The sequence below is a fragment of the Thalassophryne amazonica genome, chromosome 18, assembly GCF_902500255.1.
Source record: "Thalassophryne amazonica chromosome 18, fThaAma1.1, whole genome shotgun sequence".
Lineage (NCBI taxonomy): Eukaryota > Metazoa > Chordata > Actinopteri > Batrachoidiformes > Batrachoididae > Thalassophryne > Thalassophryne amazonica.
Window position 1 is genome coordinate 5,888,174 of NC_047120.1, and position 17,504 is coordinate 5,905,677.

General features: G+C 43.9%; 1 protein-coding gene across 2 annotated transcripts in view; it reads right to left on the reverse strand.

The window, feature by feature from the left end:
* The window catches only part of bms1 (BMS1 ribosome biogenesis factor), a 75,128-nt gene extending 58,478 nt beyond the window's left edge, over positions 1–16,650 (reverse strand). For both annotated transcript variants that reach the window (XM_034193707.1, XM_034193706.1), the window contains exons 1-5: positions 16,537–16,650; positions 9,341–9,521; positions 3,584–3,774; positions 694–773; positions 350–538 (exon numbers count right to left, since the gene is read on the reverse strand). In XM_034193707.1, coding sequence (XP_034049598.1) covers positions 350–538; positions 694–773; positions 3,584–3,774; positions 9,341–9,513 — 633 coding nt within the window. In that variant the 5' untranslated portion in view covers positions 9,514–9,521; positions 16,537–16,650. The remainder of the gene's footprint in view (positions 1–349; positions 539–693; positions 774–3,583; positions 3,775–9,340; positions 9,522–16,536) is intronic.
* Between the last annotated feature and the right edge of the window lie 854 nt (positions 16,651–17,504).

Here is a 17,504-nt window from a genome sequence, read left to right on the forward strand (position 1 = left end):
TGTGTGTGTTATTCCCTCATGATTTCAGCAGATACAAAGTCTTGCGTTGACTTCACGTGTTGACCATCTCTTGTAGTTTAGTGACATCAATCACTGTGAAACGTCAAGAGGTGAATCAGTCTACAGCACACCATCCTCAAAAAAAAACAACAACAAGTGAACGTGCACGCAGGAGAGAAGTGAAGAAAGCCACCAACACAACTACACTAACTGTGATGGAGTTACACCTCAAGTGACTGTGACTGGAGAGACCAGTTCACCAAAAGACACATTAGATGCTGCCTTCAATGTCCAAATACAGGAGAGGAACTAAATGTGCATGTGGCAAGGAGGAGTCCAGGTACTCTACCTGATAGACCTCAGTCCAGAAGCGATGTTTGAGGCGCTTCTTTGTCTTTCGTAAGGCCTTGTTGTTTTTGAATGAATCCAGGTGAGTCAGGACTCCCATGATCCGAGGGAAGCCGTGCACCTGACAGATGTTAAGAAATTCAAACGTCTCCATTTCAAAGCCAAAGCTGGCATCAATCAGCATTAAAACCTGGTGGGAAAGAAGGAAGATTAACAGGAAACTGGTTTAATAAAGCTTTGACTTTCAAACAATAAAATGTCCGAGTGCTGCGGGCTGCTTCACGTGTCGTGAACATCATCAAGTCCTTCAGGTGCTCGTCACACGACGCCAACGTTCAGACTCACCAGATCAGCTACTTTTGCGAGGTCAATCATCGTATTAATGTCGTTGTTACACTCCATGAAAGTGACACGGTGCTTTTTGCCTAAAAAACACATAAAAACATTCTCCTCAAACACACACAGGCAAAAAAACAACCATTTGAGTTAACACTAAAAGCACACAGAGCAAACTGCAGACACACAAACCGCTCCGACATGACAGGAGACAGGACACACGGAGGACAGGTCACACGGAGCGGAGGACACATGGAGCAAACTGCAAACACACAAAACCCTCTGACATCACAGGAGACACAGGACACATGGAGGAGAGGGCACATGGAGGAGAGGGCACACAGAGCGGAGGACACACGGAGGACAGGTCACACGGAGCGGCGGACACATGGAGCAAACTGCAAACATACAAAACCCTCTGACATCACAGGAGACACAGGACACATGGAGGAGATGGCACACGGAGCAGAGGACACATGGAGGAGAGGATACATGGAGCAAACTGCAAACACACAAAACCCTCTGTGATCACAGGAGCACAGAGGACAGATGGAGCAGAAGACAGACGGAGGGGAGGGGACACAGAGCGGAGGACAGGTTTGTGGAGAAAAAAGCTGCTCTTAATTTGGATGAGTTTTCACAGTAACAGACTGAGCTACAACTCGGTGCTGAGTGAGTCCCACCTAAAATATCTACATACAGTAAAACACGCATATAATGGATTCAGGTGGACCAGCAAATTTTGTACATTATAATCGAAATCCGTTATATGTATATAACAAATTAGTTACAGTCAGGAGGTGCTGTACGATCTATCGGGAATCCAAAATCAGCGTGCTTCATTTTCTGAAAAAAAAAAAAAAAAAAAAAAAAAAATTAATGCCTGCCTTAAAATAAGTGCCAGACATTACGTGCCTTAAAAAGATTACACTTTGTAGAGTCACTCTTTTTTCTAAGTCCACCTTAAAACCCTAAGCCTGATTTATGCTTCTGCAATTCTGTAACTCTCCAAACCAAAGGTAAGGTGTACAATTTCTCCATGAACTGAGTGTTTTTATCTGACTCAGTGTTGTGAAGCTGGTCATGTTTGCGGATTTTTCTGTCAAATGTATTTGATCCATGATCAAAATGTAATCAGTGTGTGCACTGCAAAAATGTTTAAAATATGACAGGAGAGGAAGGAGTGAAAACATAAAAGTGACAAATCACAGCCCTTTGTGGTCTCCATTCAGGAGGTGTGCGGGTTCACAGCCCTACAGAGGGGCTGTGATCTTAAGCGGTTTGGTTCGTCACACCCAGGGATGTGTGTGAAACTTAACACCATATTACAGTGCAGGCAGCAAGCAGCATTTTATTAATTATTGCTGGCCTTGAATTATGCCCCGCCTTGTTTAGGTCCCGTGTCTGAGCAGGGTTTGAAAAAATAAAACGCCCGGTTTTTTAATCACTGAAACACGGTGCCCACTACCCTCAAATCTGCAAGTGTCAGTGCTTGAACTCCATTTCATAACTCTGTTACTGGGCACATCCAGACTGCTCTCCAATACATGCAAGGGATTTTAAATGGAGAGATACAGTGTTTATTACATGGAAAACCAGACTTGTTGAATGACATGTTCCAGCTTTCACCTCATGCAATATTCATACCATTGAAGTCATAACCATTCATTATCTGTATATTATAATATGAAGATTTGAGCCCCACCTCAGGCACCATGACAAGTGACCTCTTGTAGAACATTGTCCTGATAATATTTCAGAAAAGTGATGAATAATCGTTTAGCTCATGGAGCACTTTGCGCACAGAGAACGGATCTTGTCAGCCAGATCATCACGTGGGTTGTCATGATACCAGAATTACAAACTCAATACAAATACCCTGGAAAATACTCAATACCATTTTTAATACTATAGTTTAACAAAAATGTACAACAAAATTACAAGGCTTTGATTAAAAAAAGATTAAAACAATAGAAACAACAATTGTTTGATGGCCTCAGTAACTGCGATGCAAACATCATCATGCGAGCAATACCGGTGTCGCCAACTGAACAATCCCCGCTAAAAATCGGTATGCCCTGCCTTCACTGCACATGCGCCATTAGCCGCAGTTCACGGATTATCACCTTGTTTCTGCTTCAAACTGCACTCCAGTCATCATTTATCTCAGTGACAGATACTGAAATGTTTGTACAACAATCATTTCTACATAAATTCAGCATTATTTCATAGTAAAAGATGGAGGAAGCGATCAGAGCTACACGAGCTGCTAGCTGATGCGTCCACTGCGCTTTGGTCATTTCAAAGCGGCACCAAGTATCACCTCGTATCTGCTTAAAATGGCCTTGTTCCTGCTTAAAACTGACTTTAGAGAAGACCGTCTGGTGTGCAACACCGGCTAACGGCACTAACACACACATTAAATAACATGAAAACTTCACTCTGAGTAAATGCTGAAGCACAGACTTCTTAAGATGGTCTGTTCAAGCAACAAACTGCACAGTGAGTTATAATATTTCAGGCAGTTGGAATAAGACACTCAGTCACTCCACCACAGCTAGCAGCCACTGCTAGCCGTCTCTGGCTCACTGGCGTGCTCGCTGTAGGGACAGAAGACAGCACTGTGATTGGCTGAACTCTTCTTCAGACTCAGGTGCAGCACAACCGTTCAACAATTTCCTCAAGATTTTTTGTGTGTGCGTGTGTGTACTTTTGTGTGACAAATCACACCAGTGTGCCTTGATGTGAAAATATGTGTTTGATACAAAAAGTGTGTACAGGTTGGCAGGAGAATAAACCAACAATCAGACTGGGACCAGGAACTGAGCCGTCATCCTGGAGTATGTTCATTCCACAAAGACATGGGACAAAACGGGCAACAGTAAAAAACACGTCTTACCAGAGACAATAGTTACAGGTCCACCAATGTCCACAAGCTTCTGACGGGTGAAGGTTTTGATCAGGCAACGGATCAGGGTGCTTTTTCCCACCTTGGGAGGGCCGACGACTACAACTACAACAGGAGGGGGTTCCAGTGGAGTCCGGTCAACCAGAGGGATGTGGTGTTTTTTTGCCTTTATGTCCTGGGCCCTGGAAAGAACAGGTTCATGTTCATGGAACTGTGGTAGAAACAGTAAAAACTAATCCCTCCCACCACCAGCTGCTGCTCAACTTTGATTTCTGCTCCGTTTGTTAGATGTTTGATCAACACATGGACCAAAAACCCTGCAAGGTCTTATCTTCTACCTGAACACTGACATCTGAAGAACATGAAAGGCTGAAAGCCCCAGAGGTTCCCCAGGGTCCTGAAAGAGAACTTCATGAAAAGAACCTGCACACTAATGCTATGTTCATAGCATAAGCACTGAGCATCACACATATCCATGGAAACAACAGAAGCCATAAGTTTCCATTAACTCTGGCAAAAACTCAATTTTCCCCAGGTCCAAAGTCCCACAATTCCCTCTAACGCATAAAGTCAATTTGACCCAGAATGCATTGCCTTATCAGCATCCTTTTTGTTCCCTCCAGGCTGCTGGATTTCTGGTCCCGATCACACAGTCAGTATCTTCACTTTGCAGCACTGACATTATTTCGACACGTGTTCATGAGAAACCGCACAGGTTTGTCTGATGTGAGTGGGACCATAAAGCCGTGGAGAAGAAGAGACATCAGGTTAGTGATGTCAACGGGACAGCTCTTGCACAAATGTTGACGATATCCTTAACGGATCAATAACTAAAGCTCAGACGAGCTGAACGCGACTCGTCCATGTGTCCATCAACTACTGTAACTACACTTTCCAGCTGTTTCTGGCTAGCCAGTGTGTGCGCACATGTTGTTGTAAAGACAAACCTGTTGTCAAGACAACCAGATGGTGCTGTGGACATGAGCACAGGCTGGCCAGTTACATCACCATGAATGTTTCGTTTTGATTGTGTTTAAAGTGTCACGGTCAACTTTCGCTTCGTTTTTCTTTTGTTAGTTTCGGTTTTGTTTCATTCCTCATGCTTCACAGGCTTTTCGGTGATGGGAGAAGTGCAGGATCATCCACCTATTCTCGACGATTTGTGACTTTTTTCCTTTGTTCAGCTATTGTCGTGTGCCGTGTGGCCGGGCCCTTAAGATATGATATAATATATACATTAAATGGAGTTTTCAGTGTTAAATTTAAATGACCACAAAATATGTAATTTGGATCAGATCCAGATAAAACTTTGTCAGGAGATAAAGGATACCACCCTACATAACACTTTCACATATGAAAGAAGTTCGATCTTTTAACAGTTATGAATTCTTGAAAATTTGTTCAATGTTAAAAATGTTTCAATTTTCCAAGATTTTTCCTGACTGTGCCCTTTGACCTATGATCTTGAAAATTGAATCACTTCTTGCCTATCAGGATATGAATCTTCAGTAAAACTTCATAACGACATACGAGGTCTGTCAATAAAGTATAGGTCGTTTTTATTTTTTTCAAAAACTATATGGATTTCATTCATATGTTTTTACATCAGACATGCTTGAACCCTCGTGCGCATGCGTGAGTTTTTCCACGCCTGTCGGTGACGTCATTCGCATGTGAGCACTCCTTGTGGGAGGAGTCGTCCAGCCCCTCGTCGGAATTCCTTTGTCTGAGAAGTTGCTGAGAGACTGGCGCTTTATTTGATCAAAATTTTTTCTAAACCTGTGAGACACATCGAAGTGGACACGGTTCGAAAAATTAAGCTGGTTTTCAGTGAAAATTTTAACGGCTGATGAGAGATTTTGAGGTGACACTGTCACTTTAAGGACTTCCCACGGTGCGAGACGTCGCACAGCGCTCTCAGGCGGCGTCATCAGCCTGTTCAAGCTGAAAGCCTCCACATTTCAGGCTCTATTGATCCAGGACGTCGTGAGAGAACAGAGAAGTTTCAGAAGAAGTCGGTTTCAGCATTTTATCCGGATATTCCACTGTTAAAGGAGATTTCTTTTAATGAAAGACGTGCGGACGGGTCCGCGCGTCGGCTCACAGCCGACCCGACGCTCCGCCACAGGAAAAACACCTCTGTTGGAAGCCTTAAGGACAAGTTGGAACATGTCCAGCTGTTAAACAATTTCTCATATACTCACTCCACTGAAAGCCATCAAAAGCCGCCTGGATTTTACAAATGGTTATCAACACGGAGGTGTTTTTCCTGTGCCGCCGCACCGCGTCGGCTGCATCCCGACGCGCGGACCCGTCCGCATGTCTTTCATTGAAAAAATCTCCTTTAACAGTGGAATATCCGGATAAAATGCTGAAACCGACTTCTTCTGAAACTTCTCTGTTCTCTCACGACGTCCTGGATCAATAGAGCCTGAAATGTGGAGGTTTTCAGCTTGAAACAGGCTGATGATGGCGCCTGAGAGCGCTGCGCGACGTCTCGCACCGTGGGAAGTCCTTAAAGCGACAGAATCACCTCAAAATCTCTCATCAGCCGTTAAAATTTTCACTGAAAACCAGCTTAATTTTTCGAACCGTGTCCACTTCGATGTGTCTCACAGGTTTAGAAAAAATTTTGATCAAACAAAGCGCCAGTCTCTCAGCAACTTCTCAGACAAAGGAATTCCGACGAGGGGCTGGACGACTCCTCCCACAAGGAGTGCTCACAGGCGAATGACGTCACCGACAGGCGTGGAAAAACTCATGCATGCGCACGAGGGTTCATGCATGTCTGACTTACGTATGAATGAAATCCATATAGTTTTTGAAAAAAATAAAAAGGACCTATACTTTATGGACAGCCCTCGTATGAAGAATTGTGGGCTCCAAGCTGTTCACAAACAAACAGACAAATGAACAGTCAGTGGACCACTGACCAGTCTTGTCCAAACATCTTTTTCCTCTTTTACTTTCAGTTTTCACAACTGATTGATTTGCACTTCCCAGCCACCGTACCAAGACGCAAACATTTCAAATTCGGTGGCTGAAAGAAAAGAAGGGAAACTCAGTGGTACACTTGCAAGTCTTCTCGAAAGATGTGTTTGGCATTTTAGCTCTTTTACTTTCAGTTTTCAGTCGGTGGCTTTGTATATATGACAGTAAGAAACAGCTGTACTGCCTGAACAAAATCTCTGAAACACATTCAATTTATTGATTGAGTTAGATATAAAAAAATGAAATGCTTAAAAGTTTAACAGTTAATTTTACCTTAACTTTACATTTATTATTTAAGTTTATTTCATTGAAATAAATTAGCATTTGGTTAACAAGTTAGATTTTTGGAATATCCTTAATTTGTTTGGTAAATTTCAGCCCCTGCTGCCCAGACCTAGGCAGCCCGGGCTAGCTCTGGGGGTGTGGAACGTCACCTCGCTGTGGTGGAGCGTTACCAGTTCGATCTAGTCGGCCTCACCTCCATGCACAGCCTCGGTTCTGGACCCACTCTCCTTGATAGGGGTTGGACCTTATCCTTCGCTGGAGTTGCCCAGGGTGTGAGGCACCGGACAGGTGTGGGGATACTCATGAGTCCCCGGCTGAGCGTCGCTACGCTGGAGTTTACCCTGGTAGAATGTGCTTCATTCAATTTCCCTGGTGGAAGTCACTGAGGTAGTCAAACAACTCTGCAGTGGCAAGGTCCCGGGGTTCGATGAGATCTGTCCAGAAATGCTGAAGGCTCTGGGTGTGGAGGAACTGTCTTGGATGAGATGTCTCTTCAACACTGCATTGAGATCTGGGACAGTGCCAAAGGAGTCACAAACTGGGGTGGTGGTCCCCACATTTAAAAAGGGGGACCAGAGAGTGTGTGCCAATTACAGGGGCATCACACTACTCAGCCCCCCCGGTAAAGTCTACTCCAGGGTGCTGAAAATGAGGGTTCGGCCGATAGTCGAACCTCTGATTGAAGAGGAACAATGCGGGTTCCATCCTGGTTGTGGAACAACGACCAGCTCTTCACTCTCACAAGGATCCTGCAGGGTGCCTGGGAGTATGCCCATCCAGTCTACATGTGTTTTGTGGACTTGTAGAAGGCGTATGATCGGGTACTCCAGGACATACTTTCCTGCGCCTTGTCACCAATCCTGTTTGTGATATTCATGGACAGGATATCGAGGCGTAGTCCAGGCGAGGAGGGTTTCCAGTTTGGTGGGCTCAGGGTCACATCACTGCTTTTTGCAGATGATGTGGTCCTGTTGGCTTCATCACCCTGTGGCCTCCAACACTCACTGGATCGGTTCATAGCCAAGTGTGAATCGGCTGGGTTGAGGATCAGCACCTCGAAATCTGAGACCATGGTTCTCAGCAGGAACCCGAAGGATTGCCTACTCCAGGTAGGGAATGCGGTCTTGCCCCAAGTGAAGGAATTCAAGTACCTCGGGGTATTGTTCATGAGTGAGGGGACAATGGAGTGTGAGATTGGCTGGAGAATCAGCACACCAGGGGCGGTATTGCATTTGCTCTACCGTACTGTTGTGATGAAAAGGGAGCTGAGCCAAAAGGCGAAGCTCCCGATCTACTGGTCAATCTTCGTTCCTACTCTCACCTATGGTCATGAAGGTTGGGTCATGACCGAAAGAACTAGATCGCGGGTACAAGTGGTCAGAGTGGTCTTCCTTAGGGGAGTGGCTGGTGTCTCCCTTAGAGATAGGGTGAGAAGCACAGTCATCCTTGGGGAGCTCGGAGTAGAGCCATTGCTCCTTCACGTTGCAAGGAGCCAGCTGAGGTGCTTTGGGCATCTGATAAGGATCCCCCCTGGGCACCTCCCTAGTTAGGTGTTCCAGGCATGTCCATCTGGGAGGAGACCCAGGACTAGGTGGAGAGATTATATCTCCACACTGGGGGAACACCTTGGGATCCCCCAGTCAGAGGTGGTCAATGTGTCCCGTTAAAGGGAGGTCTGTGGTCCCCTGTTGGAGCTGTTGCCCCTACGACCCGATCCCGGATAAGCGGTTGAAGACGAATGAATAATAAATCATACTCGTGTCATTTGACGCCCAAATGCATGCCGGGTACACAAAATTCGTAAAAGTTGGCAGGTCTGCGGAAAACACACATTTTCCATATTTCAAAAAGCAACATTTTCCACAATAATGACAATACCAGGTTTTTCTTCTACAAATCATGCAGCCCCACTAGGAAGAAAATTTTCAATAAAACTTCCAACATGCAGAATCCTCCTCAGACCGAAATCCACATTCCTCCGAATGAGTGAACGTGGCCACAACAAGCATAACTGTTCCTCTGTTAATCTTAATGGTACAAGATCAGTTAACAATGGTATGTTTTAGCAGGAAAAATAGACAAAGTTTGCGCTTAACAGCATTTAATATGTGATTATTAACTGTGAGAAATCCAGAAGCCGACTTGCGCTGAAGCCTGTCAATCATTATGACACGTTTTCACGGCTGTGGGAGTTTCTTTGGACGTCAAAGTCTAAAAATGCATTTCTCCAAATTAAAAACAGAAAAACTTTCAGGAGCAAAAAACAACTAAAACTTAAAATTCAGCCAAAATACCTTTATTTAGCTTTAAAGGTTGTGGTCCCAGATAACGTGTACACATGATGTGAACTCAGTGACACGGTAAGACGATACGGGCGGTGCGCTGACCGTGCTCACAGTTTGAATAAGGAATCAAACCTGTGACATCACCGTCCTGAAGGTGGCGGCGGCGGCTCTGTCAGTGAGGACTGACCTGTGGAACGTCTTGGCCATGCGCACGGCGGACTGCACTGAAAAAGCCTTCGGGTTGCGTTTGCGTTCATCGTGCTGTGTTGACTCTCGCTGCTTCTTCAGCTGCTTCTTCTCCGCCTTCGGTCCGCTGTGTTTCTGCTGATGGCGCCGCTGCTGCTTCACTTTCCTGTCCATCGCAGCAACTGTGGCACAAAACATACCCACAAAATCAGCTACTCACAGGGACATTTACCACATCCAGGTTTTTGGAAAAATAAAAATATACTAAACATTTGACTGGGTACCTATGTTCTCTGATCCCTGATCAATAGAACCTACACAGAACTCTGTGACCTGATCAGAAAAACAATCCACCAGTGCTAAAAATGGATAACGAGATCCCTGAAAATTTGAATCATATTCATCTTCCAGTGGTTCTTTGCTGCTGTGACACCTTCTCACCGGCTCAGCTTAATCTTCTAAATCTGTCATTTGAATTTCATGAATTAACTGAGGGATCAGTTCTTAAGATCCTCCTTTCCCTAAATCCAAATTTTTAAAAAGACAGAGCTTCCACTTCCACACTTTCTCAGTTCCCTCTGGTGTGATCACTTTGGAACTCAAATTCACAAAAATCCTTCCTATTCATAAGACAGAGCTAAACAGCAGCTGGTAATGATGGCTGTGTGTCCGTAGTCAGTACTGTGGGGAAGCTGATTGACAGGTTTGTTACGATCACCTCAATCAGCGTCTCCTGGACCACAACCTCTCATACGAGCTTCAGTCAGGTTCTGGTCTTCATACTCCACTAAGACCTGTTTAATCCACCTGACTGACTCTATAAAGACCAGATGATCATCAGTTCAAACCTAGCCAGACCGGAAAAATCACTTAAGGCCCTTGGACAAGGTCCTTAATCCCCCAGTTGCTCCTGGTGTGCATGGCAGCACCCTGTGTGTGTGTAACCATCACTGTAAAGTGTACAGAGCTTCCGATTCAGATGGAAAAATGCAGTCCATTTAGAAAGTCTGAACAGGACAAAGACAACTGGGATGCCACTGTGGGATGACACAAGGATGGTTCTTCTTGACCTCCAAAGGCCTTCCATACCGTGAACCATAAGAAGTTGGAAGCCATTGAATTTTTAAACCCGTCAATTGCTTCCAGGACTACCTTAGTAACAACAGTACAGTGTGGAAACTGGTGGAATATTGCTGACATCAACAAAAGTAGTATGTGGTGTCCCTCAAGGTTCAACTTTGAACCCATTGCTTTTTCTTATATAGGGTGTCCCAAAAAAATATACAACATTTAAAACACTCGGTTTGACCCTTAAATGCTACAAACGCAATCACTTATGTTTCTTTTTTACTTGCAGAGACCCTGAAGTTTATGTTGATGCCAAGCATCGACTTCAGACAACTTTATTGATCCCAAAAAAGGGCAATCATGTTTACAGTCCAATTACCTCAGACAAGATACAGCAATTAATCCACAATTACTACTTGTTTGCCGTAATAATGGCACACATCAAAATTAAAGACAACACATATACATTTGACATTGTTTATGTGCACTAAACTTGAAGCAGTCCGTCATCCGAATTGAGGTAAAGTGGGTGAAGGCCGCTGCAACTGTAAGTCGCGCCGCCAAGACCAGCTTGAGAGAGGACGAGGCCTGCCGCAGGGAGGGAGGGGCAGAGAATGGCCCAGTGTCCAGACAGACAGCCCGGAAGGCCGCACTTGAGGCGCCATCGACAGCCCTTATCTGTCCATCCTGGGGGGGATCCCAGTCCTGAATCAGTCCATCAGAGTCTAAAGGTCCCACAGTCAACATCTCAGGACTGGGAAGGGATGGAGGAAGAGGGGGGGAGACGAGGAGCGAGGCTATCAGGAGTGTTCCTCGGGGGGAGGATTTTATCCCAGCGGTCTTGAAGGACAGCTGGTGTTTGGAAACCAAATAGATATCCAGATTAACAGACGCCTGGCAGATTCCACAGTCTGAAACTTCAGAGTGGCTCCCAATACATCTGAATAGAGGAGAGATGTGGTCTTACAGATGATCAAAGCAGTTTTCCAGTGCAGCCATTCTCCCCGAGATGGATTCCAACGTGCGGTTGACACCCGCCGACTGAGCTGACACTGCCCTTCCAATCGAATCAATCATGTGGGGCAGCCTGGACGGGCCGATTAATGCCGCCTCCACCTTCTTAATTTTCCGGTAGACCAGTGCTGTGGCCACTCCACACAGCAGAAACCCAGTCACCACAGCTCCAAATAAGTAAACATCTTCAACGTCCTCCACAGACAACGTGTACAGGCACATGACTTGCCACCTCTGCCAGCTGTCCATCACGTAACCCGCCACGTGTCCCGGCAGGACAGGTCGGGTCCTCCGCTCCCGAGTGTCTTGTGGAAAAAAAATAGTATCAACTGCGTTCAGAGACCACTAGATCAGATCCATTTTGCAGTTTTCCAGAGGAGCAGGGCTGGCAGCCTCACAGACAAAACACGCTAAGGGAGAGTGGAGGAGATGCGACCGCCCTCGTCGGAGTCCCAAGCACTCGATTCATCGAAGGAAAACATCTGCCGAGAAATCCGAAACATTCCTCAGAACACTTTCCCCAAAGCGTTTGCAGGCTGTAATTGGCCAACGCGGGGCCTTGAATCAGGAAGTGAGGTGGACTTGCAGCGCCCTGTACCTGTGATTGCACCTGGCGTTTCAGGAGAGCAGCCGCGCCCTGGCACGGGAAAAATCGCCCCCAAATAAATGAACATTAATATTGTGTCATACAATGTGCGCGGATTGAGCGTGGGATATACTGAGGCTGACAAATCACACCGTCTTGTGGTGGATAAACTGTTGGAAACGTGTGATGTACTGTGCGTTCAGGAGACTTTTTTTGGCAAAGCAGGACTTAGAAAGACTTAACTCCCTGCACGCAGACTTCTATGGAGCAGGTGAATCTACCACTGACTGTAGCACCAAGTCAGTGCGGGGCAGAATCTCTGGAGGTGTTGCCGTGTTGTGGCATAAAAGATTGGACCAGCTGATTAAAGTGATAAGACTGGATGTTGACTGGGCTATAGGAATTGAGTTCAGCTATGGAAATAAAAGGTTCATTATACTGAATATATATATACACCCTATGAAAGCCCCCATAATGAGGATGAATACCTTAATAGGTTAGCCTGTATTGTGTCATTTATCCAAGACAATCAATCTACTTGTGTTTACATTTTGGGTGATATGAATGCTGATGTGAGAGACTGTAAATCCTTATTTGGTAATCACTTAAAGCAGTTCTGCTCCAACAATGACTTAATTCTCTCCAGTGAAATGCTTTTGCCTGTGGATAGCTACACTTACATCAGTGAAACATGGTACACAACATCATGGTGTGAGGATGCACATGACTCTTTAGAGGCCATGAGGATAAATTATGAACTTGCTACATCTGACCATGTCCCTTTTTCCTTGTCTATAAATGTGGGCAATTTACCCACCCTTTTGCCCATGAATAATGAGACGCAAGAAGGAAAAATTTATTGGGACAAGCTGAATGCACAGGATTTAAACTTGTATCACATCCAGTCTGACTTGATGGCTAAGTAATATTGAGTTGCCAAAAAGCACAGTGGTTTGTTCTGACATAAATTGTAAAAATGCACAACATGGCGCAGAACTGTGCTTACTGTATGAGAAAAATATACGAGGTCTATTAGAAAAGTATCCGACCTTATTATTTTTTTCAAAAACCATATGGATTTGAATCACGTGTGATTGCATCAGACAAGCTTGAACCCTCGTGCGCATGCGTGAGTTTTTCCACGCCTGTCGGTTGCGTCATTCGCCTGTGAGCAGGCTTTGAGTGAGGAGTGGTCCAGCCCCCTCTTCGTTGTTTCATTGTCAGGAAATGGCGGAATGATTTGGGCTTTTTTTCCATCAGAATTTTTTCAGAATCTGTTAGTGACTGGCAGCTGGAAACCATTAGAAAAATTGATCTGGCTTTCGGTGAAAATGTTACGGGCTTGGTAGAGAATAAGGAGTGTTACTGTCGCTTTAAGGATGGCCCCCAGCGGCTGTGGGGCGCGCCGTGCTCTGAAGCCGCCATCGACAGGCTGAACGACCATTTCATTTCTAAACGGATGGCTGTCTGGATCCGTGACCATCGTGTGCCATTTCTCTGGTTATCAGAAGAGCTGGACATCAACCATTTTCCGGCAGATTTCACTTTTAACAAGAGATTTTGTCATGGAAAGCTGAGCGGAGGCTTCACGCGTCACGATGGATTCGCTACTGGAGCGAGACAAAACCACCTCCGTTTTTGTCTCACAGGACGGCTTTGAGATGGCGTTCAGACAGCTGTCGCTGGTTTTTCCATCGAGTGATTATCCGAGAAATTGTGGATGTGCCTGGACATGCCAGAACATGTCCCGGGAGGCTTCATTACGGCATTGCTGTGCGCCATGCGGCACCGCCGCGACGCGTGAAGCCTCCGCTCCTCTTTCCATGACAAAAACTCCTAACAGTGGAATGTGCCGTTCATTTCCAAACTGGACGTTGTGTTTTATCCGGGACGTCGTCTGACTTGCACAGGAACTGTGAAAAGACGTGGACATCAGCACTTTTTCAGTACATTGAGACAGACGTGTGGAGGAATTCCAGCTGCCAGTCTCTAACAGTTTCTGAAAAAATTCTGATGGAAAAAAAGCCGAAATCATTCCCCCGTTTCCTGACAATGAAAATCCGCCGAGGGGGTGGACCACTCCTCACTCAAAGCCTGCTCACAGGCGAATGACGCAACCGACAGGCGTGGAAAAACTCACGCATGCGCACGAGGGTTCAAACTTGTCTGACGCAATCACACGTGATTCAAGTCCATATGGTTTTTGAAAAAAATAATAAGGTTGGATACTTTTCTAATAGACCTCGTAGACTCTCTTCTTATCTCTAGTAGGTCCTTGTATAAAACTAAAAAGTTCCAAGCCAAGCCAGGGTGGAATGAGTATGCAGAAGAGCTTCATGCTGAAGCTAGAAGGCCTTTTAAACTGTGGGTTAAATCAGGCAAACCTAGACATGATCCTGTGTTTGATTATAATTAACGGGCAAATGCTCATTTTAAATCTGCCTTACGCTTTATTAAGAGCAATGAAAATGCTTTGAAATCTGAGTCACTTGCAAGGAAACTACAGCAAAATAGTCCTACTGAATTCTGGAAAGAAATAAAAACAATGAACAATTTAAAAACATCCTTGCCAACTAATATAGATTGTGCAAATGGACCTGATGAAATTATTCAATTATGGCGGAATCATTATTATGAACTGTTTAATTGTATTAAAAGTAATTAATTTGTGATGAACAATATAGACAAACACGAAGAAGTGGTCATTTCTACACAAGAAGTTAGTGATATTGTTCTGAATCTGAGTAATAATAAGACGTGGTGCGGATAAAATATCTGCTGAGCATTTAAAATTTGCAAGCAGGAAACTCTTTCCCTTGTTAGCTATTTGTTTCACTGGGTTTTTAATTCATGGTATTTTACCTAATTCTATACTGTCTGTGTTTTTAGTGCCTATTGTAAAGGATAAGGTTGGCAAAATAAATGGCAAAGACAACTATCGGCCTATAGCTCTAGCCAGTATTGTATCAAAAGTCTTGGAGAGGGCTATACTTAATAGAATTGAGAAGTTCACGATGACATCTGACAATCAATTTGGTTTTAAGCCAAAACTTGGCACTGATATGTGCATTTTTGCTCTCAAGGAGATCTTAGACTTTTATAACCGGCACAATACCACAATTTTTATGTGTTTTATTGATGCCTCAAAAGCGTTTGACCATGTAAATCATGAAAAATTGTTTCATAAGCTGTACAATAGAGGAGTTCCGAAATATTTATTGAGAATTTTAGTGTATTGGTATGCTCACCAGTCTGTGTGTGTGAAATGGGGAAACCATGTATCTTCTCCCTTTCATGTGAGGAATGGGGTAAGACAAGGCAGTATTCTCTCACCTTGCCTTTTTAATGTGTATATGGACGATCTGTCTAATCTGCTGAATCAATGTAGGACTGGCTGTGGGGTTGGCCATACAACCATAAACCACCTAATGTACGCCGATGACCTTGTAATTTTCTGTCTGTGTAGTGCTAGGTTGCAGCAGCTGTTAAAGGTTTGCTCTCAGTACGATATAGACTTTGATATTAAATACAATGCAAAAAAGAGCAACATCATGATTGTCAGAAGTAATGAGGACTCTAAATTGTGTTTTCCTGCCTTCTCTCTGTCAGGCAGCATCATCCAAGTGTGTGATGAAGTGAAATACTTTGGACATTACATAACCGCTGACCTGTCTGATGATAGAGACATTCACAGGCAGCGTTGTATTCAATATGCACAAGCTAATATGCTTGTTCATAAGTTCTCTATGTGCTCTGTACATGTTAAAACTGCACTTTTTAAAGCATATTGCACTTCAATGTATACTGCCCACCTGTGGCGGCATTACAAATAAAGTATTATGCACAAACTTCAGGTTGCATACAATGACGGCATGAGAATGTTGCTTAAGGTGCCGCGATGGAGTAGTGCCAGTCAGATGTTTGTAAATGTCAATGTCCCAACCTGTGCTGCTGTGCTCAGAAACCTCATGTACAGATGCATGTGTAGACTCACAGATTGTGTAAACAGCATCATTCACACCCTGACCAGCCCTGCACAGAGCTCGGTCAGGTTCTTTTCTAGACTGTGGAAACATTGGCACCTCAGTTTACATGGCCATGGATGAAACTGGTCTTTTATTGTCTTTTTTTGTTTGTTTTTGTATGTTTCTCTGTGTTACTATGGACCATGTGTCTGAAATAAAGTTTGATGATGATGTGATCCGGATTAGCGGACGTCAGAAATCTCTGATTGTTGTTGTTATAGTTGTTCACTTATCTTGTATTTGTTTTTATTGTTGTGCTTTTATCTTTCTTATTTTGCCAGAGCGATTTCAAAAACACAATGACGACATCAAGCTAACGTTAGCACAGCTACATAACACCAACAATAATAATAATAATCGTGTTGGTTCATCAGTCCTTCACAATAAATAAAACAAAATTATCTGCGCAAAATAACACGAAACAAAAAACTATCACAGTCAAAACAACAAAAACAAAGAAAAGCAGCAGTAACATTATAAAAGTTCTTTAAAATAACAGCCTACCTCACGTGTAGCGTGACCTCTGACACGGAACTACAACAACGTGTCCCCGCGAGATGAATCGGGTGGAAGCCGACACCGGAAGTCTTAAAAGGTTCCGAAGGTTCTTCGGATCCGCTATTTATTATTGTTCTCATTTTTCTGATTATTATCCATCTGTTCATATTCTCTGTCCGCTTACTTAAACGCTCACAGGTCACAGGGCCATATTATTTATTTACGTATTATTATTTATTTGTTTACATTTTGTCTGTATATATATATATATATATATATATATATATATATATATATATATATATATATATATATATATATATATATATATATACATTGTTGGAAGTCCATGACATTCCATGCAGTAATTTCAGAAAAAAAATTGATCAAATATTTTTTGAGAAGAATCAGGCACCACACACTGCTGCTCATCGCTCTTCACTCATGAATCTTTATGGCATTATTTCTGTGGCCTTTGGTCCAAAGGATTAAAAATGCAGATGTGAACTATATATGTTTTGGTCAATGTCCAGTGACTGTGTGTTTTTATGCACTTCATTGTTTTCTTACTTATTATTATTGTTGTTATTATTATTACTTAGCTAATTCATGAAGATTACAAGCAGTGGTTTGGCTTTAATAAATCGATATTTTTGGATAAATTGCATAGCCTCAATAATCAGGGTTTAGACATCAGCTGTAATTCCCCCAAGTGAACTAGACTAGGGACCAGGAGAGTAGTAAAACCAGGTCAGGTCTTATACAAGTGTTGGTGTCTGGATGGCAACTACTCATGCCACACAACCAGTCTCTTCCCACCTCTCCAAATCCACCACAGCCAAGTGACACATGGCCACCCTGTAACTGCTTGCAGTTGCTGGGGTTCTCAGCGCTGAGGCACCTGCTCAGAGAAATATTCCACATGGCCAAAATGTTTTAGCTGAAACTCCATCACAGTGGAGGTTGTGCACCGC